Raw genomic sequence first — 21,317 nt, forward strand, 5'->3', positions numbered from 1 at the left:
AGGCAAAAGAGGAGAGAGGAATATGCATTAGGGAAGGATTTCTGTTATAAGTTAGAAGAATGTGGTATCTCACATTTACTGAATAGTCACTGTACACCAGTCCCGGTTCTCAGCTCCTGGTAGATGTGAATTAATTCCCCGAGTCCTCACAACAGCTCTGTGAGGTGGACCTGTTATTCACCCCCATTTTACCCAAATCACATCAGCTGATAAGGGATAGAGCTGGTTCTGGGGGAGGAGGGATTCTGTCCTCCTCCCTCCGGTTCTCTGTAACGTCTTTTGTGACCTGGATGAGCCGATCAGATGCATGGGTGACCCAGAGCTCAGAACGAGAAGGTTGGGGGAGATGTGGGTCCCTACAGACGTCAGCAGGCGAGCCCGGAGAACTCACCATGAATCCAGTTCATAGACGTCACTACTGGCCCCGGGCTGTGAGCCTCTGCTCTCCAGATCAGAACCTCCTGCGGCTTCCCACTCCCAGGATGGATGACCCAGGCACACGGGTGGCACCAGGCAATAGAATGGCCTGTGCTCTGCCCAGACCCTGCGTGACTGGCCTTCTCTCCCCCTGCCCTCCCATATTCCCGCTCTGCCCCTCCCTGTCTCTACTCCATGCCCCCGGCCTCTGCTGCTCCTCCCACTTGCCAAGGCCAGGCCAAGCTCGGGGCCATTGTTATGCCTGGAGTGTTATGCCTGGAGTGTTCTTCCCCAGGGTCTTGCAGCCATTGGGGGGGGGGGGCTTGTTACGATGCCACCTCCTCGGATGGGCCCTCCCGACTGCATGTATCCCCACCATCACCCTGTCACTTTTCTCTATTCCCCTGGAAAGCAGGTGCCACAGTCTTGGTCACAAGACACTTGCAGGCTTCTGGTGCTCTGGGTCCTCCTTCGGTGAACGCATGGGCCACGCATCTCACTTTGATCTCATGGCAACCCCGTGAGATACTGCAAGGCCCCCAGTTTTTAGGGTGACCAGAGGGGCAGGCCCTGCAGACCCCGTTAGTCTCTTCCATGTGGCGGCTGTCCTTCCCCCTTGTGCACGCTAGGGCTGCCCTCACAAGTGCTGCAGACCCAGTGCTCAACTCCTATAATGTATGGTGCCGCAGCTCTGGAGGTCAGACGTCCAAGGTCGTGGTGCTGGCGGGGTTGGTTCCTTCTGAGGGCTGTGAGGGAGATCTGTCTGCTCGCCCAGCGGTTGCTGATTTGCAGGCCAAGTATGGGATTTCTCGGCCTCTAGATGCATCTCCCCATTCTCTGCCTTCATCTTCACGTGGCATCCTCCCTATGTACGTGCCTCTGTGTTGATAACGCCCCTATTTATTAGGACATCAGTTAGTGGATTAGGGTCCATCCTAACCATTTTGCTCTGGTTACCTCTATAAAGACCCTATTTCCAAATAAGGTCACTCAGATACTTGGGGTTCGTACTTCAGTATGTTTTTGGGAGGGACCCAAAGCATCAACTCTCAGGTCTTTTTTTTTTTTTTAAGACTTTTTTATTATGTATATATATTTCTTATTAACATGTAATAAATGTTTCAGGGATACAGATCTGTGATTCATCAGTCTTACACACTTCACAGTGCTAATCATAGCATAGCACATACCCTCCCCCATGTTCATCTCCCAGCCACCCCATCCTGCCCACCCCCCTCCACTCCAGCAGCCCTCAATTTGTTTCCCAAGATTAAGAGTCTCTTATGGTTTGTCTCCCTCCCAATCCCATCCTGTTTTATGTTTTCCTTCCCTATCCCCCAAACCCCCACATTGCCTCTCACATTCCTCATTATCAGGGAGATCATATGATAATTGTATTTCTCTGATTGACTTATTTCGCTCAGCATAATACCCTCTAGTTCCATCCACATCGTTGCAAATGGCAAGATTTCATTTCTTTTTTTTTTTTTTTTTAGAATTTATTTATTTATTTGACAGAGAGAGATCACAAGTAGGCAGAGAGGCAGGCAGAGAGAGAGAGGAGGAAGCAAGCTCCCTGCTGAGCAGAGAGCCCGATGCGGGACTTGATCCCAGGACCCTGGGATCATGACCTGAGCCGAAGGCAGTGGCTTAACCCACTGAGCCACCCAGGCGCCCCAAGATTTCATTTCTTTTGATGGCTACATAATACTCCATTGTATATATATATCACATCTTTTTCCATTCATCTGTTGATGGCCATCTAGGTTCTTTCCATGGTTTGGCTATTGTGGACATTGCTGCTATAAACATTGGGGTGCACCTGCCCCTTAGGATCACTACATTTTTATCTTTGGGATAAATACCCAGTAGTGCAATTGCCAGGTCATAGGGTAGCTCTATTTTCAACTTTTTGAGGAACCTCCATGCTTCTTTCCAGAGTTGCGTTCCCACCAACAGTGTAGGAGGGTTCCCCTCTTTACTTATCCTTACCAAAAATCTGTCATTTCCTGACTTACTAATTTTAGTCCTTCTGACTGGTGTGAGGTGGTATCTCATTGTGGTTTTGATTTGTATTTCCCTGAAGCCAAGTGATGTGGAGCACTTTCTTGTTTGTCTGTTGGCCATCTGGATGTCTTCTTTGCAGAAATGTCTGTTCATGTCCTCTGCCCATTTCTTGATTGGATTATTTGTTTCTTAGTGTTGAGTTTGGTAAGTTCTTTATAGATTTTGGATACTAGCCTTTTATCTGATATGTCTTAAGAATATCTTCTCCCATTCTGTCAGTTGTCTTTTGGTTTTGTTGACTGTTTCCTTCGCTGTGCAAAAGCTTTTGATCTTGATGAAGTTCCAGTAGTTCATTTTTGGCCTGGATTCCCTTGCCTTTAGCTGTGTTTCTAAGAAGTTGCTGAGGCTGAGGTCGAAGAGGTTGCTGCCTGTGTTCTCCTCAAAGATTTGGTTGGATTCCTGTCTCACATTTAGGTCTTTCATCCATTTTGAGTCTATTTTTGTGTGTGGTGTAAGGAAATGGTCCAGTTTCATTCTTCTGCATGTGGCTGTCCAATTTCTCCAATACCATTTGTTGAAGAGACTGTCTTTTTTTCATTGGACATTCTTTCCTGCTTTGCCAAAGATTAGTTGATCATAGAGTTGAGGGTCCATTTCTGAGTTCTTTATTCTGTTCCACTGATTATGTGTCTGTTTTTGTGCCAGTACCATACTGTCTTGATGATGATAGCTTTGTAATAGAGCTTGAAGTCTGGAATGGTGATGCCACCAGCTTTGGTTTTCTTTTTCAACAATCCTTTGGCTATTTGGGTCTTTTCTGGTTCCATGTAAATTTTAGGATTATTTTTTTTTTTTTTAAAGATTTTATTTATTTATTTGAGAGAGAGAGACAGTGAGAGAGAGCACGAGCGAGGAGAAGGTCAGAGAGCGAAGCAGACTCCCCATGGAGCTGGGAGCCTGATGCGGGACTCGATCCCGGGACTCCAGGATCACGCCCTGAGCCGAAGGCAGTCGTCCAACCAACTGAGCCACCCAGGCGTCCCAATTTTAGGATTATTTGTTCCATTTCTGTGAAGAAAGTTGATGGTGGGGCACCTGGGTGGCTCAGTGGGTTAGGCCTCTGCCTTTGGCTAAGGTCATGATCTCAGAGTCCTGGGATCGAACCCCGGATTGGGCTCTCTGCTCAGCGGGGAGGCTGCTTCCCCCTCTCTCTGCCTGCCTCTCTGCCTACCTGTGATCTCTGTCAAATAAATAAATAAAATCTTTTTTAAAAAAAAGAAAAAAGTTGATGGTATTTTGATAGGGATTGCACTGAATGTGTAGATTGCTCTAGGTAGCAGCATAGACATTTTCACAATATTTGTTCTCCCAGTCCATGAGCATGGAAAATTTTATCACTTCTTTGTGTCTTCCTCCATTTCTTTCATGAGTACTTTGTAGTTTTCCGAGTACAGATTCTTTGCCTCTTTGGTTAGGTTTATTCCTAGGTATCTTATGGTTTTGGGTGCAGTTGTAAATGGGATCAACTCCTCAATTTCTCTTTATTCTGTCTTGTTGGTGGTTTATAAAAATGCAACTGCTTTCTGTGCATTGATTTTATATCCTGGCACTTTACTGAATTCCTATATGAGTTCTAGAAGTTTTGGAGTGAAGTCTTTTGGGTTCCACATAAAGTATCATACCATCTGCAAAGAGTGAGACTTTGACTTCTTTATCCATTCGGTTGCCTTTTATTACTTTTTGTTGTCTAATGGCTGAGGCTAGGACTTCTAGTACTATGTTGAATAGCAGTGGTGATAGTGGACAGCCCTGCTGTGTTCTTGACCTTAAGGGAAAAGCTCTGTTTTCCCCATTGAAAATTATATTCGCTATGGGATTTTCATAAATGGCTTTTATGATATTGAGGTATATACCTTTTATCCCTACACTGTGAAGAGTTTTAATCAAGAAAGGATGTTGTGCTTTGTCAAATGCTTTTTCTGCATCTATTGAGAAGTCTGTTGCATTTCTTCACCCACCCCATCAGTGAAGCCACAGGAAGAGAAATCAAGGAATCCATCCCATTTACAATTGCTCCAAAACTCGTAAGATACCTAGAAATAAACCTGACTAGAGAGGTAAAAGATCTGTACTCTGAAACTGTAAAATAGTGAAGGAAATTGAGGAAGACACAAAGAAATGGAAAAACATTCATAAAATGAGTTTGGAAGTTTTCGTTCCCTTTCTATTTTTTAGAACAGTTTCAGAAGAATAGGTGTTAATTCTTCTTTAAATGTTTGGCAGAATTCCCCTGGGATGCCGTCTAGCCCTGGGCTCTTGTTTGTTGGGAGATTTTTTTTTTTTTTTTAAAGGATTTTATTTATTTATTTGACAGAGAGAGATCACAAGTAGGCAGAGAGGCAGGCAGAGAGAGAGGAGGAAGCAGGCTCCCTGCTGAGCAGAGAGCCCGATGCGGGACTCGATCCCAGGACCCTGAGATCATGACCTGAGCCGAAGGCAGCGGCTTAACCCACTGAGCCACCCAGGTGCCCTGTTGGGAGATTTTTGATGACTGCTTCAATCTCCTTGCTGGTTATGGGTCTGTTCAGGTTTTTTATTTCTTCATCGTTCAGTTTTGGTAGTTTATAGTCTCTAGGAATGCATCCATTTCTTCCAGATTGTCTAATTTGTTGTCATTTAGTTGCTCATAATATGTCCTTATAATTGTTTGTATTTTTCCATGTTGGTTGTGCTCTCTCCTCTTGATTTTATTTATTTGGGTCCTTTCTCTTTTTTTTTTTGATAAGTCTGGCCAGGGGTTTTTATCTGTTCTACTGTTCTTTTAGTTTTTATTTCCTTGATTTCTGCTCTGATCTTTGTTATTTCTCTTCTGCTGCTGGCTTTAGGCTTTATTTGCTGTTCTTCCTCCAGCTCCTTTAGGTGTAGGTTTAGGTTGTGTACTTGAGACCTTTTTTGTTTCTTGAGAAAGGTTTGTATTGCTATAATACTTTCCTCTTAGGGCCGCCTTTGCTGTGTCCCAAAGATTTTGAACAATTATGTTTTCATTTTCATGAATTTTTTCAATTCTTCTTTAATTTACTGGTTGACCCATTCATTCTTTAGTAGACGCTCTTTAGCCTCCATGTATTTGAGTGCTTGTGATTGAGTTTGAGTTTCAAAGCATTGTGGTTCCCTGGTGGTCTAGTGGTTAGGATTCGGCGCTCTCAAAGCATTGTGGTTTGAAAATATGCAGGGAATGATCCCAGTCTTTTGGTACCAGGTGAGACCTGATTTGTGACCCAGGTTGTGATCTGTTCTGGGACTGTTCCATGTGCAATAGAGAAGAATGTGTATTCTGTTTCTTTGGGATGAAGTGTTCTGAATATATCTGTGAAGTCCATCTGGTGTATTGTGTCATTTAAAGTCTTTGTTTCCTTGTTGACATCTTCTTAGATGATCTGTCCATTTCAGTGAAGGGGGTGTTAAAGTCCCCTACTGTTATTGTATTACTGTCGATGTGTTTCTTTGATTTTGTCATTAATTTTCTTGTATAATTGACTGCTCCCATGTTAGGAGCATAAATATTGTTAGGTAACAATTGTTAGATCTTCTTATTGGACAGACCCTGTAAGTATGATATAGTGTCCTTCCTCATCTCTTATTACAGTCTTTGGTTTAAAATCCAATTTTTCTGATATAAGGTTTACTACCCCAGCTTTCTTTTGATGCCTATTAGCATGGTAAATGGTTTTCTACCATTTTACTTTAAGTCTGGAGGTGTCTTTGGGTCTAAAGTGAGTCTCTTGCAGACAGCATATTGATGGGTCTTGTTTTTTTCTCCAATCTGATACCCTGTGTCTTTTGATTGGGACATTTATCCATTTACATTCAGGGTAACTATTGAAAGATATGAATTTTTTTAAGATTTTATTTATTTATTTGACAGAAATCACAAGTAGGCAGAGAGGCAGAGAGAGGCACAGAGAGAGGTAGAGGCAGGCTCCCTGACGAGCAGAGAGCCCATTGCAGGGCTCGATTCCATCATGACCTGAGCCAAAGGCAGAGGCTTAACCCACTGAGCCACCCAGGTGCCCCAAAATATATGAATTTATATCTCTTTATAGATGTTTATGTTTGTATGTTTTAAAGATTTTATTCATTTGAGAGAGAGAGATCATGAGCAGGGGGAGAGAATGAGAAGCAAACTTTTTGCTGAGCAGGGAGCCCAGACGTGAGGCTCAGTGCCAGGATCCTGGGATCATGACCTGAGCCAAAGGCAGACATTTAACTGCCTGAGCCATCCAAGCACCCTTCGATGTGTATGTTTGTATGTTTGTAAACTAAATATATAAAATATGTCAATATATAAATATATGAAATATTTAGGACAGCACATAAAGTATTTTTTTTAAGATTTTATTTATTATTTATTTGACAGACAGAGATCACAAGTAGGCAGAGAGGCAGAGAGGCAGGCAGAGAGAGAGGCAGAAGCAGGCTCCCCGCTGAGCAGAGAGCCCAATGTGGGGCTTGATCCCAGGACCCTGGGATCATGACCTGAGCCAAAGGCAGAGGCTTTAACCAACTGAGCCACCCAGGTGCCCCCAGCACATAAAGTATTTTCATGGCTTCTTATAATGATAATTTAGTTATAGGTACATTTTTTTTAAAGATTGTATTTTTAAGTAAACTCTGCTCCCAGTGTGGGGATTGAGCTCACAGCCCCAAGATCAAGAATCACACCGCTGACTGAGCCAGCCAGGCATTTCATATAGATACATTTTTTAAATCACATGTGGAAGATAATATGTTAATTTAGAACCGCTTTTGTCCACATATTTCCATTTCATAAAGCTGTCTTATTCAGACATTCTCTGAGCATTTTGGAGATAGTGTCTTTTTCATTGTTAAAGATCCGTCTGAGTCACCTAACCTAGTTTTCCAGAAAACATCATCTTCAAGCTAAATTATTTGAGGTTAAACGTACTTTTTTTACCCCCGTGTATGAAGCTGTCACTGACATTTTATCCCAAGGCACAGGGACTCGTTTGCATAACTTATTTACCTACGTATGTGAGTACCTACTTTACCAAGTACTGTCATAAGCCCTTCACCTACATTGACTCATTTAATTCTCACTGTAGAACAAGGAGATGCAAGTACTTTGCTTCCCATTTTCCAGATAAGAACTACTGAGGTCCAGAATGGTTACATCACTTGTCCAGTTAATAATTGCAAATACTATGCTTGTTGGTTTTGTGATTTGTCCCCATAAGGTCACCACATGTTATGAGCTTATCCCCTGCCCCACCAGGAGTAATTCCAAAATCTGTCTACTTCCTTTGCTTCCCTTGCAGTTGATTTCAGTCAGGGACCTCTAACACACCCCGCAGAGAAATGCAAATGGCCTCATCCAGCACAGAGGTGCTCCCTTTCCGCCACGCTGCTGGGCTGGGGCTGGACAGACCTGGCCCCTTGATCCTCTGGCAACCCCACTAGAGGGATCTTTTTCTTACCCCCATTTCCAGATGAGGAGACCAAGGCACAGTTAGAAGTACATAGCCAGGTCTGCAGCCAGAAGTGGCGGAGCTCGGATTCATAGCCAGCGAGGTAACTAACAGAGCATCTCGTCATATGGAAGACCCAAGGAGGACTCCTACCCAGGGCCGTGACTCCTCTTTCCTCAGGACGATTCCATGCAGGGGACAGTCTTCTCTGTATTTGGGCACATGCTCTAGCTGACCAAACGACAGAATAAGCCAGTGAAGGACAGAGAATCTGTGCTCTGTCTCCCAAATCCGGCCCTTCTCCTGCAGGCCTTGGTCAACACCCGGGGAGGGACAGGCCAGCACTCTGCCTCAGGGGATGGCCACACGGTCCCATTTTGGCCACTTTGTCCCTGGGCTCAGTAATTCATTGGCCTGCCTTCTCTGAGCCATTAGAAGGGCAGAACAGAGTGAGGGTCAGGATGCTTACCCCCACCTTAGGCGTAGCCCCTCAACTTCCTGCTCTGTAACCTGGGATGCCAGTCGTCCCTAGCTCCAGGGTTCTGAGGCTTGGTGAGTTCCTCCATTTGAGCCCCCAGCACCATGCTGGAGCTGCACGTGGCTCAGCAGGTGAGGGTGTGACTGGGCCCACAGGTTTCCCTTCTGACGGGAGGGGCCTGGCTGGAGCCTGGCAGGCTGGGAGGTGGAGCCGGCAGCCCTCAGCCCTCCTGGGCACCACCTTCTCAACAGGCCAGTCTGGCCCAGACTGCAGGGCTGGAGAAGCCCCTGTGGGCTGGTGGCCCTTGGGCCCCCCTGAGAAGCCTGCTTTATCCAGTGCCACTGCAGGGGTGAAGTGAAATCACATGTGTGAAGGCCGTGCGGGGCCCAGGAGTGACTGAGCACTGGGAACGTGAGCTTTGTCACTGCTGTTACTACACCTGCACGGCAGAGTGGTCCCTGACTTATACCACCTGGGTTCACGTCCCAGCTCTCCCAGCACCGTGTGTCAGAACCTCTCGGCATCGCCAGCCCTCAACTGTGGGGTGAGATGATGATAGAACCAGCCTCTCCCAGCCACCATGAGGAAGCAGTGCAGCCGCACACGACACACCAGCCCCACGTCCCCGGGAGCCCCGGCTACCAGGAACCACACGCAGAGCAGAGAGCCCAATGTGGGGCTTGATCCCAGGACCCTGGGATCATGACCTGAGCCAAAGGCAGAGGCTTTAACCCACTGAGCCACCCAGGTGCCCCCAGCACATAAAGTACTTTCATTAGGGATGAATCTTGGGGTGGCTCTGAGCATCTGGCATGTGTGGATTCTGAGTTCTCTCCGCTCACTGTGCCTCAGTTTCCCAGCCTCAAGAGGGGAAGACAGGAGCACCTATGTCCCAGAGGTGACGGGAGGATTTCAGTGAGTCATAGGGAAGTACCAGTCACTGTTGGCGGGACTGACAGGCACAGGCGTCTTATGGTTGACACCTGGCATTCTGGCTCCTTCCTTCCTCAGATTTAGGTCCAGCTCCATGCAGCCGCAGAAGGAATCAGGGAAGGCCTCTCCCCAACATCCCCACCCCATAGCAGGGCAGCATCCCCCCTGCTGTGCATCCTCGCCAGCCACGTTGGCACAGCCCCTGGCCCAGACAGGCCGACAGTGGTGCTAATTAGCTTAATTAACTTGGCCCCGAGGGAGCCGCCCCAGTTGGAGGCCACAGCTCAGAGTCAGCTGGGAACAGGCCCAGCCAAGTCAGAGCTATTGGTCGCTGTCCACCTCTGGCCCTCCTGTCATAGGAAAAAGGAGTCGCTGTTGTCTGGGACCTTACCGCAGAGAGCCGCCTTTGTAAGTTGTCTGCCTTTGTTTTCTACTGTCAGTGGTGTAATTCCACAACATGGCCAAGTCCAAGTTCAGGCAACGCAGGCAAATCAGAGATGATGTCTGGTGCTGTCAGGCAGAACCCAGAGAGAAGGCACATCCTTCCGGGTGTTCTCTTCATTTGTATTGTGAAAGGTAAACCGTGCCCAAGATGAAAACCAAACTAGTACCAGGGGTTCGTGGCACAGGCCCAGCCTTTCTCCCTTCCCTGGCCCCCAGCCATCCAGCCTACAACCATGGCCTTCATTTCTTCCACGTCCATCCCAAAGTGTTCCAACCATGACAGGCCGGTGGGACCCCATGTTCTTCCTCCCTCACGCCCCTTCCGTTGGCCAGCATGGCTCCCCGTCTCTACACATCTGCCTTTTCCACTTGCTCTTTCTTCTTTGTATTTCCGGGGCGATTCCGTATTAGCACAGAGAAGGTGATCTCATCCTTTCGAACCGTCAGTGAGCAGTCTAGTTTGTCCTCAGGGGTCATCAGGTTTTCACAATCATGGGGACATGAGATCTATGGGAAAAAAGAAAACAGATCAGAATGTACAAGCCCAGTCTGGCTGATTTTGTTAATCTGGAGTTAATGCTGTTTTAAATGATTGCTTAGAATTTGCCATTTGGAAACTACATCGGGAAATTCTTCCAGAAGAAAGAGAGCAAGAGCGGGTTTAAAAAGAGAAAGAAATGGCAATAATAATAATCAATTTGATGCTCCAAACTAAATTCCAGCAGACTCTTCTTCTGTAGATCAGCCCATGGTGCCCCAAGGGAGGAGTGAGGCCTGCGGTGGCGGAGATGTGTGCGGGCTTGAGGGTTGGGGCAGGATGTCTCCTGGCGAGCCAGCCTTCTTGCCAAAGAATCCCAAATGCCCCGTTGGAGTGCTAGAGGTCCTAGGAGCTGGCAACATTAGCACATGAAAACAAATTAAACAGAGCAGGGAAGAAATACCTGTGTTCTTTCGGCTTAACTTTTTAAATATTTCTGTACTTTTTTTCTTTTATAAAAGTCATTGAAGCTTCTTGTAAAAGGAAGGGAGAGAGATGCCTGGCTGGCTCAGTCAGAGGAACAGGAGACTCTTGATCTCAGGGTTGTGAGTTTAAGTCCCACATGGGGTGTAGAGATTACTTAAACAAGTGTTTTTTGGGGGGGTTGTTTGTTTGTTTGTTTGTTTGTTTTTAAAAAAGGGAGAGAGGAGGGTGCCTGGGTGGCTTAGTGGGTTAAGCCTCTGCCTTTGGCTCTGGTCATGATCTCAGGGTCCTGGGATCGAGCCCCGCATCGGGCTCTCTGCTCAGTGGGGAGCCTGCTTCCCCCCTCTCTCTGCCTGCCTCTCCGCCTACTTGTGATCTGTCTCTCTCTCTGTCAAATAAATGAATAAAATCTTAAAAAAAAAAAAAGAGGAAGTTTGAAAGGAAGGAGATAGGTAGGTAGGGAAGTGGGTTGGTTGGTTAGCCAGGTGGAAGGAAGGTTGGCTCCCTGTGATTGGCGTTGAGCAGCTATTTCTGAGGGCCTGCAGTGTGTAAGGCCCCTCTCCCAACATAGAACAGAAGGCTACAGATGAGGTGGGAGTGGGACCACAAACACACTAGCACCTGGGACAAACCGCCAGGAGTTGAACACAGTGAAGCAGCACACAGGAGTGTGTGATCAAGCACGACCGGGCCGGGAGGGGACACCAGAAGGTTGAGTGGTCAGGAGAGGCCTCCCTGAGGAGGCAACATTTGAGATAAGCTGAATAGATGAGAAGCTGCCATTCATGGGGAATGCTGGGGAGGGCAACTCTCAAGGCAGTTAGAATAGCCAGTGGAAAGGCCCTGGGGCAGGACCATGCCTGGCATGCTAAAGGAACATTGGGAGGCCTATGTGGGAGGAGAGACGAGGGCAGAGGCAGGGTGGGGCAGATTATCAAGGATTTCATGGGTTGTGATGAGGCACATTTTTAGAAAGTGAATCCCCCAAATACCCATCTTTTGGAACCGAGAGTTTGGTAAATTTTAACATATCAAACTAAGCTATATGTAAGCTTTGTTTGCTAAAAAAGCTTTCACGCTGTACATACCACTTCTTTATTCCTGTGACGGATCTGGGAGAACCTCTGTCTGTGTCACGTGCCTCAGCTCCACTTCTCTTTAATAGCTAGATGCCCTGATTCCGTGGGGCCCCACCCTTCCCCTGCGGGCCAGGTCTGTGTTTGCTTGACGAACAGCACCCCATTAAGGGTCCCCGTATACTTGGCATGCGTATGTTCACACTGGCCTTTCTGAAGGACACACCCCAGCAGTAGAGTCCCGAGGGCCAAGAGCGTGCACATTTGAAGCCCCTTCCAGACGCCATCCTCATAAACAGTGTCCCTTTCTTGCCATAGACAGGCTAATGTCCCAGCCTGCTCCCTCTCCAGGGGAGGTGAGCACAACATGGGACATGCCCTATACTGAGTCACATGCTCCACCACATCCCCCCACAGGGGATTCTGGGAAACTATGAAATCCCTTTGGAAGGAGGAAGGCTGAGCCCCCTTCCAGCTCCCAGAGGAGGAACCACGTACATTGGGGTGTATGCTCGTCCTCTGCTTCTCTGCGTATTTCTCTTTGGGCTCTAAAGCTTTTCATTTCACCCAGAGAACACACTTCAGAGAACACTGGGCTGGAACCAGAATTACCCTAGACCTGGAATTCTAATTTAGGGAGGAATACGACCTGATGGGGAGAAACTTGCCACCCTCTCTTCCTTCTTTTGTTAAAACCCCAAGGTGGCAGCTGAGAAAATGAGAAAAATGCAAACTTCAAAACGCTCAGGAGCCCTAGACATCCTCTTTCTTCCTGGGTCCAAAGACTCTTTCATTCTTGAGTTACAAAATGACAAATTCCAGGGGTCACCTTTTTTAAAAAAAACCAGTTTTTAAAATGACTATTGTTCTGGCAAGTGATTATGTGTGGTAAAATAAATTGAGACCGTTCAGATGGGTATCACATGAGAAGGGACAGCCCCATTTTTCCACCTCCTAGAAAGACTCCTGGCCTCCCAGGGGTCATGTACCATTGTTCATACTTTCCCCCAGAACTTTTTCTCTGCATTTAAAAGAGTATTACTAAACCAAATGCAGTTATGCTCCCCACACAGTATATGTCTTTTTTTTTTTTTAAGATTTTCTTTATTATTGGGGGGCTGGGGTAGAGGCAGAGGGAGAGAGAATCCTCAAGCTTGACTCTGCACTGTGAAGTCTGACACAGGGCTCGATCCCACGACCTGGACGTCGTGATCTGAGCAGAAGTCAGGAGTCAGAAACTTAACCGAATGAGCCACCCAGGCACGCCCATTTTTGTGCCACGTCTGTGATACAGACAGCGGTCAAGTTAAGCAGTGATACCTGTGGGCTCTGTAGCCTGGTAACCTCGGTTGGAATCCCAGCTCCTCCACTTGCACAGGCTGTGTGACCTTGGACGCCTCCTGTACAATTATTTAGTCTCCTTGCACCTCAGTCTCCTGCCTGTAAAGCGGGTGGTCATGATCACGGCTGGTGTGCAGATTGAATTGAACAAGTTCACATACACGGAGCCCTTGAGTCAGTGGACAGGGTCTGGTACACAGTGAGGGCTGTCAGCTCTCATTATTTCTCTCCTGGGACACTTGAGGTCTGAGACACAGTCTTCACCAGGGAAGTAAGGCCTGAGCCTGAGGGCTGAGCCGGAAAGGAGAAGGAGGCCTCAGGGGAGGTCCCAGGAGAGGGCCAGCTGAGGGGTGTGCGGCCTGGGGCCAGTCTTGGGTCAACAGCTACAAGAGCAACCCCCTCTCCCAAGTGTTCGCTGTCAGGTGCCAGCTGGGCCATTAGCAGCAGTCCCCACAGGGCTGCAAGGTCAGCACGTTCTCCAGAGGGTCCGAGAGATGGGGCCACCTGTCTGCGGTCCCACAGCAGCAACTGTTCACCTCCGTGGCTCCTGCATTTAACCCTAGGCTGTGCCTCAATGGCTTTTAGATGGCAGAGTATTCTGGAAGGCCTTATGGGGTTGGCTTTGGGTGCTGAAGAAAATGGTGATCCGAGTGCCCCGGGCTCACAGACCAGCTTCTGGAATGGGAGCCCCAGGGGTGGTGACAGTGAGGGGGCTCCAGGGCCCTGGCTGGGGTTCAGGTACCTCGTCCATGGATCCTCCTGGCCACCCCAAGGTTCATGAACCCTCTTTCCCCACATAACAGAGGAGGAAACCCAAGTTACGGACATCGGACAAGAGACCCTGGAGCACTCGGCCAGAGGTCTGCTGTCTGTGGCCCTGCATTCACCCGTGGGACCCTGACCCCAGGAGACTGTCCCTCTGGGCGATCTCCTGAGACCCCATCCCTCTCCTGCGGTTGGAAGGCTTGGTCTGGGCCACCCTCGTCCCACCTGAACAACTGCAAGAACTTTCTCACAGTCTCTCTCCCCACATGCTTGGCCCTACTTCCATAAGGGTCACTATTCTGTCCGGCCATCAGAGCGATACTTCTACAACACAAGTCAGGACCTCACACTCACCAGCTCAGAATCTCAGAGGCTTCCTTCCTGGAGGCAGTCCCACATCTTCTCGTGGCTCATGAGTCCCTGAGAGATGTGTCTCCCCCCGACCCCGACCCCCAGACCTTGCCTTGCACCAGTCATCCCCTCCCTGTCCTCACTCACCACCAACCCACAGGCCTGTTCCTCTGCTCATTCACCAGGTGTGACCCCCTCCCAGCCCAGCCCCTGCTTCCCTCCAAGTGCAGTACTCTTCTACCCTGTGGGCTCCCTCCATTCTCACCCCCTCAGAAGAGCCACACTCCATCCCCACTGACCCCTCCCCATTTACCTGGCTTTATCTTTCTTCGGAACTCCTCTTTCTGCCTCACTCTATGGGATCTGTCTTCCTGTTCATCTGTTCCTCGTGGGTCTCTGTAACTGGAGGTCAGCTCCGTGTTCCCTGCTGTGTGTCCCCTGCCTGGAACAGGCAGGCTCCCAGGAAATCTTGTGGGATGAGTGAGTGGACAGAAGGCTGCAGCCCCTTCCCCAGGGAGCAGTCGGCCTTCTTGGGTCAAGACTGCTTTGAGAAGCAGCACGAGCCTCCCTGAAACCCCTCTGACTCCGATCCTCTCGCTCCAGGCAGGTGGACACTAATACGAAAAATGTCTTCGGGCAGCCACGGTTGAGGGCATCCCTCCGAGACCTCCGCTCCCCGCGGAAGAACTACAAATCCACCATTGAGGATGACCTGAAGAAACTCATCATCATGGACAACCTGGCACCCGAGCAGGAGAGAGATGCGGGGGTACGTGAGGCCACTTCCTGCCGCGTGCGTGCTCTCACACAGAATCGGGCGGTGGGGGGGGCGCCTGGGTGGCTCAGTGGGTTGCGCTGCTGCCTTCAGCTCGGGTCGTGGTCTCGGGGTCCTGGGATTGAGTCCTACATCGGGCTCTCTGCTCGGCGGGGGGCCTGCTTCCTCCTCTCTCTCTCTGCCTGCCTCTCTGCCTACTTGTAATCTCTGTCAAATAAATAAATAAGTAAAATCTTTAAAAAAAAAAAAAATCGGGCGGGGGCAGGTGGTCATGGGAGGGCGAGGGAAGAGGACAGCACTGCCTGTGCTCATTCCAGCCTCCCCCTGCCTGTGGCCCCCACCTGCGGCAGCGATGGCAGCCCACCCCATTTGGTGTCTGTGGCTTCATAGCCTGGAGTCAGGTCGTCATGGGGGTCAGAGACCAGATCCCAGGGGCCCAAATCCCAGGCACGTGGGGGATTCCTTCCGTGCTGGGGTAGCTCACGTGACTGGAAAGCGATGCTCTTATCGGCTCTTGTGTCCCTGTCCTGGATCCCAGGGTGGAAGCAACTTCCAGCCACCCAAACTGCGTGGACCAAGAGTGGGGGAGGGGTTCCCAGGGGAAATTCAGTCTCTTTTCCCCAAAAGCAGGGGAACCATTAGGCTCCCATAGTCCCTCAACACTGTGCTTCTCTTCCTTCTTGTCCCGGCCTGCTCCGGCTTGGCTGCGCTCTTGTGGGACCGAGCTGTCCCCAGTGGCCCCTGCCAGTGACTGGGACTTAGTCCAGCTTAGGTCACCCCGCCTTCCCTAACCCCTGGAGCGGGAGGAGGCATCCCCAGTGGAAATTTGAGGTGCTTTGAGCAGAAAGAGACAGAGAGAGATGCTGGTTGAGTAAAATGCATGGCTCTCCGGGACATGGTGGCACCTGTGAGGCCAGGGACCGGGAGGCAGGCCAGAACCATGCCGTGTGACCGTCCCTATCTCACCAACAGTCACCACAGAAGAGCCTGCAGCGGACCTTGTCCGATGAGAGCCTGTGCAGCGGGCGGCGGGAGCCCAGCTTTGCCAGCCCTGCCGGCCTGGAGCCGGGCCTGCCCAGCGACGTGCTCTTCACCAGCACCTGCGCCTTCCCCTCCAGCACGCTGCCTGCCCGCCGCCAGCACCAGCACCCCCACCCGCCTGGCGGCAGCAGCCCTAGCACCATCCCTGCCACAGGCAACGGCTTCCCGGAGAAGAAATGTGAGCCCAGGCACACTGGGGCCGGCGGGTGGGGGGCTTCACCAGCGTTGGGAAGTGGGGGATGGTCTGCACTAGAGGTTGTCAGCTGAGGTGGGGAGCTGGGGTGCACGTGAGCTTCAGGGGGTACTGGTGGTGTCACCTACAGAAAAGGGAGTCATTAGCCGAGCAATGGGGGGTTTCTTGGGGGCTACCTAGCTAGAAGCCTGGACTCCCCAGAGATGAGAGTCATCTGAGGCTGAGATGGGGGTGGTCAGCCCCTGCAGCTGTAGACAGGAGGACCCTGAGAGTCGGGCTTCCCCTTCGCTGCTCCCCCAGCTCCCTGTTCCAACACCAAGCAGATGGTTCCATAAATGTTTATTTACTTACCTGATTCCCCCCAAGTCTGCCAGCTCTTGGAGGAAGGAGGTGTAAGGGTGTGACTCATCCGTCCTTTTATTCACCCAGCGACTGTTTACCCAGCATCCCCCCACGAAGGGGGCACAGTGCACACGGGCCCCATCAAAGCCCATGCACCGACCGGGGGTGGGCCCTGCCTTCGCCCCCCCCCCAATCCCTATTCACTACCCCAAAGGCTCCAAAACTGAGAGACGATGCAGAAGTCTGGGCCGGCTCATTGAGCAGCAAAACCCAACCCAGATGGCCATGGACTGTTTGTCTATTGTCCGTCTCTACCCAACATGGTGCAGGGGATCATGACTTCATTGCAGGTCCCTGGCATGACGGCATGGTGCTGCCTGGCCTTTCGAGGGGCCGATGTGTAATAGCACCTGCACAGTGTCCTCCAATGCAGACAGATCTCCACTTTAGAGATGTGTCTGCCTAGGGGTTCTGGCTGAGGCTCGTGTCCGGTATCATGGAGGTGGAGCCGCCCCGAGCCTGCTCCCACTCCACCCCCCTCTCAGCTCAAGGCATACCTACCCCTCACCGTGCTAAACCAAGACGCAGACGCCTTCATACGCAGGAGGCACGTGCGTAGTGCGATCCCTGATACGTGCAGTAAGCCCTGGACAGTGCTGATTATCTGGTATCTTGTCATATTCTTGCATCTGAAGCAAGCATTTTAACCCTACTGCAAGTCACACCTGCATCTTGGGAATGGCAACTAGGGTTAGGACCGAGCATTAACAGGGACTTACTGAACCCCAAAGCCTGGCAGGGCTGGGCTTCAAGCAGCGGCAGCATCAGACTGCGCAATTCAAAGCCAGGTGCCCCTGCCAGCAAGTGTGAACACGAGCCAGGCATCTCACTCTGAGCCTCGGTTCCCCCTCGGCAACAGCACCTCCATCCCGGCTACTTGGAGGTGAGGCTGTGAGATGGTCCCCGTAGCATGCCCAGCATGGTTGGGCCCTGCCTTCCCCACCTGAGTCACCTCCTGACCTCCCTGCGCTCTGCTGCTGTCCTCTGTCCCCTCCCCTTTGGCAGCTGTGAAGCGTCAGCAAGCGGAAGCCTCGGGCCTCTGCCCAACACATGGGACTCGGCCAATGGCTGCAGCAAACGCAGTTGCTGCCACCGTCATTCCCAACACCCAGAGACTTCGGGGGCCTCTTTCTCTGCCCCACCTTCCATACAGGGACCCAGCAGGTCTCCACGCGGTGACCCTACCACCACCAGACACCACACACTGATGACCCGGACTTGTGTCTGCGGGATGGTACTGCCTCCTCCAGAAACAAACTTGGAGCCCACCTCCACCTCCCCAGCTCAGGGCCGGCTTCAGGATCCTGAAGTCACTGTGCACCCTTCTCTCTGGCCCACGCTCACCTCCCCGCTCCTGGAAGTACGTTGGGTTGCACGTACAGAATCATTCCAGGACCTGCCATTTGTTCCCCCCTCCCCCCCCCCCAGCCTCACACAGGCCTGTCCTGGGCAGCGCCCCACTGCCTGCCTGCTCTCCACCGGCAGCTGGGGAGCTTGTGAGCACCTGCATCTGGTCATGTATCCGTGTGTTTCCCCCTCCACCCCCCACCCCCACGCCGCACCCAGAGCCAGCCTGTGGCTCCGTCCCACACAGAGTGAAGGACAAAGTCCTCCTGACCTACAAGGTCCCACACAGGTCCAGCCCTGTCACCTCTGACTTCACCTCCCACTGCTGTGTCCCTCTCACCCCATCCCCACCCACATAAACACCTGACACTCCCACCCCCTTACCTGCTGGTATTTGGCAGCTTCTAATGAGGGTAATATATTTACTCAATCGTGTGCGCTATTATACACTGATATAACATTATAGAGCTACACAGAAGGTGAAAGAGAATGGGTGAACGTCTCTGTGTCCTTCACATTGTCGTCCTCCCATGTCCCTTCTTCCTACCCAGCCACCATCTCTGCCTCAGAGCTCTCACTGGCCGACGGGCGGGACCGGCCACTGCGGCGCCTCGACCCTGGGATGATGCCCCTGCCTGACACAGCTGCTGGCCTCGAGTGGTCCAGCCTGGTGAACGCGGCCAAGGCCTACGAAGGTAGGCGCCTTCCCCCAAGCCTGGCCCAATCTCTCCCCTGCTGCCCTGTCTGAGAAGGATCAGTGGGGGGCCCTGGGGCTTTGAAGTGGGGTACATGCAGGATCCAGAGTTAGGGGGAACAGGTTCATACCTGCCCTGTCTCTCGCTCACTGAGCAGTCCTGGGTAAGCGTACTTGTCTGTCTAACCTACGGAACATAGGAACATGCCTGAGGCCACAGTGAGGGTTACATGAAACACCACCAAGTATGAAACACGTCAGGCACAGAACAGGCCCTCGACAGGGTACCTGATACCACATCACAGGACAAACTTGTCATCCTCCAAACTGTATTTAGGTTTGCTTTTGGCTGCAAGGGGCGGAAAACCCAAGATAACAATGATTTAAACCTGTTTGATGCAAGTGAAAATTCCTGGGGTGGGTGGCTGGGGCTGGGGGGCACTTCCATAAATGCTTCCTTACACGGGGGGCAGGCTCCTTGTGCCCTCTGCTCTGCCATTTCCGGGGGCCTTGCCCTCATGGTCCGAGATGGATGCTGGAGCGCAGGCCACCATGTCCAACTCTGAGCAGCAAGAGAGCGGACACATCCCCAAGCCTGACCCTCCCCTTACGCTTACTTCCCATGGGCCAGAGCATCGCAGAAAGCCACGCCTAATAGCTCCAGAGCTGGCTAAGACATGAGGCCATATGCTGAGAAACATTGAGATTTGTTCTTATGGAAAAAGGGAAAACAGGTAATGAGGGGTAGCTAGTACTCTGCCCTTTCCTTCCCCTGTGACCTTGGGCAAGCACCTTTATCTTTATAAGCATTAGTTCCTCATCTGTAAAATGGGACTGTGGTGATTCCTGACCAACATGAACTTAGTCTTCTGGGTCATTTTTTCATCTTTTAGACGATAGTTTTGCTGTCCTTCCTTCAGGAAGCCTTTCCTGATATCTCCTAATACGGATTTGACACCTGCTCTGGGCTCCCCCAGCCCTGACCCCTCAGGGCCACTGCTGCCTGGTGATGGGTCTGTCTTCTCCACTGGACTGGGAGGGCAGGACCCAGGGCCATCTTGGTCACTGCTGGGTCCCCAGCATGGGCCTGGCTCAGAGCAAGATCCCTTAAACCAGACCCTTCCTATTTCCATGTTTAGGCCAGTCCACTTCTAGCAGGTGGCCTGAAGGAAGTGTCCTTCTGTGTCTGCTCCTTTGGTTGCTCCCATCCTCTCCTGCAGCCTCTCCTGGTCACAGGGTGAAGGTAGGGTGGGAGAGAGAGCCGTCTGAGAACACCAGGCCAGGCCTCTGCTCTACCCCCACGTTAGGCTCAGAACCCCCAGCTGGGGAGTGGCTGCCAGCAGGGGCCCAATACCGCAGGTGAATTTGACCCTTCAGACCCTTTTGACCCTCCTCCATGGTGGAGGAGAGGGTTGCTCCGCAGCCCTTGTAGGAGGAGGTGATATGGCCACAGTGACATTACAGAATATCTCCACGGAGCCAGCATTCTGCCGCCTTCCAGAATCACTTTCTTTTTTTTTTTTTTTTAAACATTTCTTTTTTTTTTTTTTTTTTTAAAGATTCATTTATTTATTTGTCAGAGAGAGAGAGAGAGAGAGCGAGCACAGGCAGACAGAGAGGCAGGCAGAGGCAGAGGGAGAAGCAGGCTCCCTGCCAAGCAAGGAGCCCGATGTGGGACTCGATCCCAGGACGCTGGGATCATGACCTGAGCCAAAGGCAGCTGCTTAACCAACTGAGCCATCCAGGTGTCCCCCAGAATCACTTTCTAAGCTCTGGTCCCTGGGATATGTGAGGATTCCCATTCACAGATGAGGAAACCGAGGCTCGGAGTAGAGAGTCCCCGAACTGGCCAAGGGCACACAGGGTGAGGAATCGAACCCAGGCCTGAACGGCCCTCCAGAAAGATGGGCAGAGGAAGCAGATCAGTTGCAGAACAAGAAACTCAGATGGCCTTACACTCGGGTACATGTGCTCGCGCTCTCCTCATTGAGATGAACTCGGGTTGTAACTCCCCGAGCTGCAGTTTTTCACCTCAGAGCTGCAGAGACAGAGTTGAATGACCCTGTGGGTGAGCAGGGGAAGGGTGCAGGGCCCCGTGCTGCCAGACAGACCGCACACGTGCCCTTTATCCCCACGCGTCTGAGGAGTCTTGGTGCAGGGAGGCCTTTCCTCCAAGTGCGACCCAGTCGGCCATCACCCCGTGTGCGTCCAGCCTGGCGAGGGTGTGGGCAGACCTCGCCTCTTACCCACGACCTGAGCAGCCACGGTGGGAAAGCGGGGGTGACTTGGGGGGCAGAAAGGGAGCTCGTTCATTTTTTTACCCATTCGTTCGTTGGTGCCGCAGACTCGATGCTGCCGGCCCCAAGGACTTCACGTCCCCTTACAAGTCACAGGCAGTGTCAGGCTGAATGTCACTTAGGTCCAGGACTTGGGGAGGGCGGGGAAGGAGTGGGGCCAGCACGGGATGTGACAAGTGAAAGCATCCTAGTCTCCCGAGAGAGGAAGGGTCAGGTGTGGTTTAAAGGGAAAGCAGAGCCCCGGCTTCGCCACTGATGAGCCGGGTGACAAGTGATTGGCCTCTGCTGCCTTAGTTTGCTCAAGTCAAG

At 51.1% G+C, this 21,317-nt stretch overlaps 1 protein-coding gene across 4 annotated transcripts in view; it reads left to right on the forward strand.

Moving 5' to 3' along the window:
* Positions 1 to 21,317, forward strand: part of SIPA1L3 (signal induced proliferation associated 1 like 3) — a 237,337-nt gene that overhangs the window by 207,827 nt on the left and 8,193 nt on the right. For all 4 annotated transcript variants that reach the window (XM_044256522.1, XM_044256523.1, XM_044256525.1 and 1 more), the window contains 3 exons: positions 14,863 to 15,028; positions 16,007 to 16,253; positions 18,569 to 18,712. In XM_044256522.1, the coding sequence (XP_044112457.1) occupies positions 14,863 to 15,028; positions 16,007 to 16,253; positions 18,569 to 18,712 (557 nt within the window). The remainder of the gene's footprint in view (positions 1 to 14,862; positions 15,029 to 16,006; positions 16,254 to 18,568; positions 18,713 to 21,317) is intronic.

Source organism: Neovison vison, chromosome 7 (genome assembly GCF_020171115.1).
Source record: "Neovison vison isolate M4711 chromosome 7, ASM_NN_V1, whole genome shotgun sequence".
Taxonomy (NCBI): Eukaryota; Metazoa; Chordata; class Mammalia; order Carnivora; family Mustelidae; genus Neogale; species Neogale vison.